The sequence below is a fragment of the Galeopterus variegatus genome, unplaced genomic scaffold (assembly GCF_000696425.1).
Source record: "Galeopterus variegatus unplaced genomic scaffold, G_variegatus-3.0.2 Scaffold2961, whole genome shotgun sequence".
Taxonomy (NCBI): domain Eukaryota; kingdom Metazoa; phylum Chordata; class Mammalia; order Dermoptera; family Cynocephalidae; genus Galeopterus; species Galeopterus variegatus.
This window is the reverse complement of record NW_007729072.1, coordinates 210304-217035: the sequence shown is the minus strand read 5'-3', so window position 1 is coordinate 217035 and position 6732 is coordinate 210304. Positions and strand designations below refer to the sequence as shown.

Genomic DNA, 6732 nt, shown 5'->3' with positions numbered 1-6732 from the left:
TATTCAAATTTCCCCTATTGACTTGAAAAAAAGATGTATTTTTCAAATTGACATGTTCAAATCAGGAGCCAACAAATCTCACTTGTCTTTGGTTATAACTTGTTCATCTCATACATCTTTTGAAATGTACATTACTCTCCCCACTTTTTGTTCCATGGCATTGACATGTTCACAAAACAGAATTGGTTATCGCATAGAATACCCTACATTCTGGAATTGGCTAATGACTTCCTTATAGTGTCATTTAAAATAGTCCTCCATCTCCATATTTTCTATAAGCTGGAAGTTAGAGATAAGGACTTAATTAAGATCAGCCTTTTTCTTTCTTGTTTGTGTCTTTTTCTTTTTTGGCAAGACCACCTGAGGAGGTGGCTGTGTAATTCAAGTTTCATCACCTCAGGAAAAACATCAAATCTAGTAGTCTATAATATTCACTTTTTAAATGATGGTCTTTATTATATTTTCCTATTTTCCTGTGTTAGTTTTATAAGTTTATTTTGGGGTCTTATGTGGGGTTTTTTTGTTTGTTTTTTGGTTTTATTCTGTTTTTTGGCAGCTGGCCAGTAAGGGGATCCGAGCCCCTGACCTTGGTGTTAGCAGCACTGAGCTCTAACCAACTGAGCTAACCAGCCAGCCCTAATTTGGGAATGTAATAATACTAGTTAGTTGTATTTTTTTTACATCTGACAAGATTATGAAATCAAGTTTTAGGGAGCTTTAAAAAATTATTAGTTATGTGGAGGCAACTATGTATTGAGATATATAACTAGATAGTCATACATGTGCTTGTTTGCTGGTACAAAATTGTTAGCTGTAAGAGTACACGTGTTTGGAAACAGGCATACCAGGAGCACACTTTCAGAAAATGATTTTTAGGTTAGTTGGGTTTTTTATTCATTGCCATAATAAAAGCAAAGCTGATTCGGTTTGGGGAGGGGAATGTCACACAAGCACTAGCCCTGAAAGTTGAAAAAGGTACAAGATTAAAGACACTTTTTATTTCTCATGTGGCCTCTTGAAAATAAAAAAGCTGATTCGGTTTGGGGAGGGGAATGTCACACAAGCACTAGCCCTGAAAGTTGAAAAAGGATACAAGATTAAAGACACTTTTTATTTCTCATGTGGCCTCTTGAAAATAAATAAATCAATGTGTGAATAAGTTGGCAAGCCTTTATTTCCAGTTTACTTTAAACTGGTTTTCAATCCCAGCTCTGATTCTCCACAGTAGCAAAATAAAAATGGAGAAGTCAGACAACAATCTAAACTCCAATTTACTTCAATTATTTGAATATTTAAGGTGAATGTGTCCTTTTTTAACATAAACCAGCTGGATAACTTTAACTTTTGGTCGATTATTTGAAAGGATTTGTTGAGTATTTAGGATATTCTAGGCACTTGACTTTTATTATTAGTCACACACAAGAAAAGATTTTGAAATCTTGTCAGTCTTAAATTTTTCCTTGGAATAAAACAGTTTAAAATCCACTGCTTTCATTTGAACATTTTTAGCAAGAGCAGAGAATAGACATTTTTTCCAATGTAAATGTGATAACTTTGCCACTGCCTTTCTCTGAACATTCCTTCTCTAAATGCTCTGCCATTCCAGGGGGCCTACAAGTCGTCCACAATATGCTATTGTCCAGAAAAAGGAACCTGGACAGAACTCGAAGGAGATGTAGCAGAACCACTGGCAGGCCCTGCCTGTGCAACAGTTATCCTGCCCGCCTGTGTACCGTACAACAAATAACACCAGGAAACCTGGACTGGACAGTATCATCACATTCTAGGAGGCAATGACAGGTGTCGTCACTATCACAATAGGAACAATGCATTCTAATGGTACAACTGCCCAAACCCACCCTTGGTTTCTGATGATTTACAAGTAACCAGAAAAGACACCTGTTCTTGAACAGACACTGTGTCTGTAACTCAGATCACACCAAACTTCTTGTGGTGACAGACTCTTCCATTTTGGACTGGTTTTAACTTGTCCCAGCTTTACAAAAATTCCTCATGTGGATCTTAACTTTCAAAAGGAGAAAGATAAAATACAGAAGACTGGCCCCAGAGAGACCTAAGATCAGTATTGTGCATTGTAGTCTGCCTGCATGTGATCTTTGTTGAAGTTTTGGGGATGTTGTGCTCATGAATGATTCAAAATTTGGCCCACCAAAATACACTGCATTATAGAAATTGTCACTTGATTCTGTATTCCTAACCTTTTTGGCTACTTCACAGACTCCATAGGCAACACAGTCATTGAAAATCACATAAAATTAAAGAGGGGCATTTTCACTTCTATACAAACCTTCTACCCTCATAGCACCTCATGGGATTAGGAAAGAGTAAGATATTAGCTCTTGTAGCAATTGCTTTCTGCCCTATAGGTTCTAGACTAGCCAAAGTCATAACTTCTGTTTCCTCAACTTTATCTAAAAGATGAAGACAAAATACACCTTGTCACTATTGAGTTCACAAAGGCTTGTGCTTTCTCATTTTTTGCAATATATAAATAGTGAACATGTGTGTTATTGGCTTCAAAAGATAGGACTAACAAATTCAGTCATATGATATTTTAGAGATTCTGTTGGATAACACATCTGACCCAAACTTAACCCATAATGAAAACTGGGAGATTGCTTTCAGGAATTCAGGGATGAAAAGAAAAAATAATTTCAAGTACAATCCCAGTTGTCTATCTGTTCCTAAAACACACACCATCCAAGAGCCAATCACAGCACCTGACAAGGTACTTCTGCATTTCCTCACCAGTGGCTCACTCTGGACACCTGACTCTCCTTCATTATTCCCCCAACTCACCATATTTTGTTTGCTATCACCAGAGATGCCTGAACTCACTCAAGCAAGCAACTGCTGGTTGTTCTTAGGAGCATGAGGAATTTAGGAGCAGAAGGTCAGGAAAGCACGAGATGGCCTCAGTGTGGCCAATCAAAAGAGCAAAACCGGCAGGAACATGAATTTGATTTTCAAGCTCTTCAGAGTTTGAACAGCAACTGTTAGGAGTAAACAAAAGCTTGAAATATTTTTAGTCACCCGGAGATGCTGTTAAATCCCCCAACAGATGTTTCCTTCAAAACAAGAGGAAGCCCCAGATTAAAAATGCTTGGTGATCAGCTTTCAGTGCAGAGCACGTCAAGATGGATGGGTATACACTGAAATCCAATGCCGTTTCTACGGTAAAGTGCAATCTTCATTGTTTTTGTATTTATTTGTATGTTCAGATCCAAAGGACCTATTGTAAAAATATATATATAAATATATATAACCAGTGCAATCAACTTTCATTTCTTTTTCCTTGGAAACATATGAATATACAGAAAGAAAGAAAAGTCACAGTACTTTGTGGGAAGATTCCAGATGACGTCATGAAGAGGAGGTCTGCTTCAGAAACTTTTGTCAACTGTCACCATTGCTTCCAAAACTCACAGTTTATACCAGAAGATTTGCTTTCCTTAGACTTGTTCTTCATTTTATTTTTTATTTCTAGCCAAAATAAATAAAAGCATTTATGAGAACTATAAGTAAAGCTTCTTGTATTTCAGAAAGACACAAACTACTAGAAAGCAGAAAGTGAGTAAATAAGTCACAGAGAATGTAAATTTTGTACAATATTAGAATGTGTAAATGAAGCTTGCTTGGAAAGGGAAAACTTTAAATAAAAACTTTATGTACTAATTCAACTGTCTCTCATATCCTACTTATAAAGCATATGTATAAATCTCTACATTGAGTTGTTTGAAGGTTTGTAATATGTACAGCCTAAATATTTTTATTCTGCAGATAAGCTTTACAAGCTCATTTAGCTTCCTCACAATATGTAATATACAGTATGGACAAGGCTAAAAATTATGGAATGTTTCTGGAAATATGTTGTTAGTTGAAAATCATCTGAGTTGAACCTGATTTTTCCACTACAAGAGTAAGTAATTTTTCCACATACAGTAAGTTATAACTTACCCATGATCTAAAAACTAAATGTTTATAGACATTTTTAGAACTATATGTATTAAAAATATGTGCATACTTTCTAAAGAATAAGTGAATTAATTAAACACACTTAATTAAATCAATTATCTAAATACATAGTATTTAATTTTATTCTCTGTTTAAAAATCTGACAAAGAAATTATGCAGACCAATTAGAGGGACGATGGGAGACAGGGGAAACTGAGGCAGTAGCTGACAGTAGCAGTCAGGCAGCCCTTCAGGCGAAGAGCTATTCAGGATCAGGAGCTAGTTGCTGAAGCCTGCAAGCTAGGAAGAATTTACTTTCATGCTTCCCAGCCAACTCTATCATTATCGATGATTACACTTACAATTCTTTTGATCCTCCCTAGTATTCTACAAAACCGAGAGTAATGGAGTTTCTTTCTTCTTCCACTGGATCTTCTCTCCATGCTAGTGTAACACACCAGAAAGAGACTCCTCTGGAAGGTAGCCTCCATTGCCATCTTGTCCTGAGCCAATAGCCATTGCTATCAGCTGGTTGCTGCAGAGCTTCTTTCAAATACCGTGACATCCTCAAAAGCTCTAGTGCTGATCAGATTTTATAAGTACTTAAGAAAATATGCTTGTCTTTTTCCTAATCTCAACAAATCACCTACTTTAAGTTCATAACTAGATTGTATATTTCATATTTTATATTTAGTTAGTTAAGACTTGAAAGAATTTGAGGTAGGAAGTGGAAATATACTGAGGAGGAAAAAAATATATTCTAAGAATAGGCCTTTAAACTGGCTAAAACTGGGGAAATGGGCATAGGGAGCAGAGTTTTGAATAAATTAAGTTGTGTCTGTGGGCTTAAAATTTGTGTCTGCATTTGTTCTCCTCTATTTGGCTGAATTTATATTTTCCCAGCTGTTTGACACTTAACATCACTTAGCAAATTGTCATCATTATCAACATGGTAAGTACCAAGTATTTATCTCAAAAGGCATCATTATAAATGTCAAACTTCTGTTTAAACTTAGTTCTTAGGTCAAAATAGTTTAAAACTGAACACACAAAAAAGCTAAAATAGGATTGATAAAGCACACCAAAGCCAACTAATACTCATTAATGAATATCTAGGTAAACTGAGTTCCAATACAAGGGACTGATCATAACTGATCAAGCCTGACTTCCTGAAAGCACCTGACCTAGAGGATATTGAAACTGGTGGAAAATAAAAAGGCAATGAGAAGCAGCAGAAAGGTCAATGTAAGAAGGAAGTATCCAAATACACAGAATGTTCACTTTGTGTAGCTGTAACTGTATATAGCGCTGCTCTGGATAGCACAATAAACATACACCAAGTATTGGGTGGGGTTCCTTAATGGAGGTTATTTTAGTCTGTTTTTTGCTGCTATAACAAAATACCTGAGACTGGGTAATTTATAATGAACAGAATTTATTGGCTCACAGTCTGGAGGCTGGGAAGTCCAATATCAAGACATCTGGCAAGGTCCATCTTGTTGCATCATCCCATGGTAGAAGGCAAGAGAGTGAGAGATAAAACAGGGCCAAACTTGCCCTTTTATAACAAAACCACTGAGGATGGAGCCCTCATGGTCTAATCACCTCTTAAAGATCCCACCTTTTAATACTATTACGATGGCAATTAAATTTCAGAGAGATAAAACAGGGCCAAACTTGCCCTTTTATAACAAAACCACTGAGGATGGAGCCCTCACGGTCTAATCACCTCTTAAAGATCCCACCTTTTAATACTATTACGATGGCAATTAAATTTCAACATAAGTTTTGGAGGGACAAATAATTCAAACCACAGAGGAGATATTCTACATTTGTTGACTCTACAGGCTTGGTACAATAACGAAAGGTTCAGTTCTAGATATGCATACTAAAAATGTTTTAAGATTGCAACACAATGGTGTAGAAATAAGAAATCTCTAAATTGAAGTTTGAGTGGTTTATTCTATTCTGGACTATTGCCTAGCATATATTAAGGACTCAGTAAATATTAATCCTTAATGTTAGCAAGTATTATCTTACTGTTTTTTTAATTCACTAATGATGCTAAAAACAAGATAGCTGAAGTAAGTTAATATGTAGGACTCTCCACTCCCCAAGTGCAGAAAAGTTGCATCACTTCAGGTAAAGTGATCCTTGATTGCAACTTCTCCTTCCCTTTTTACTTATTAATCTGACCCTTACTCTGTGACCTTCTAAATCCCTTATGTACAACAAAAATGATGTAGTTGGAGGGAGGTAGGCAGAGGGGAAGGTGAACATTTAGCCGCAGGATGAAGTCATACTGCATTTACGGAAATGGCAGGCTCCTTGCTTCCAATCACATTGCTCAAATCTGGGATATTGGGAACTGACTGAACTAAATTGGTAAAAAGGAATAAAAGGAAAAGGATTTCGTAGTTAACTCAAAGTTATTATATCCATAATATTATCTTCAATAACGACATTAAATGCCCATTAACTTAATGCTTATTATGAGTCAGGCCCTGTGCCGGGTAATTTTTTTTTTTTTTTTTTTTTTTTTTGTGCAAGTTTTCTCATGTAGTCCTCTGAGCAACTCTGTGAGGTAAGTATTATCCATACATTGAAGGTAAAGTCACTTATGCTCAGAAAGGGTAAAACTATTTGATAAGTTTAAACAGCTGATAGACAGCAGAGCTAGGATTTGTACCAAGGCTTTCATCTAAGGCCATTCTCTAACCACCATACTCACCTGCTTACAAAGAAATTTCTTAAACC

At 36.1% G+C, this 6732-nt stretch overlaps 1 protein-coding gene across 1 annotated transcript in view; it reads left to right on the top strand.

Moving 5' to 3' along the window:
- The window catches only part of LOC103599433 (kelch-like protein 14), a gene marked incomplete at its 5' end in the record, with an annotated part of 22597 nt that extends 20468 nt beyond the window's left edge, over window positions 1–2129 (top strand). The window contains one exon of the mRNA XM_008583542.1: window positions 1607–2129. Coding sequence (XP_008581764.1) covers window positions 1607–1747 — 141 coding nt within the window. The remainder of the gene's footprint in view (window positions 1–1606) is intronic.
- Between the last annotated feature and the right edge of the window lie 4603 nt (window positions 2130–6732).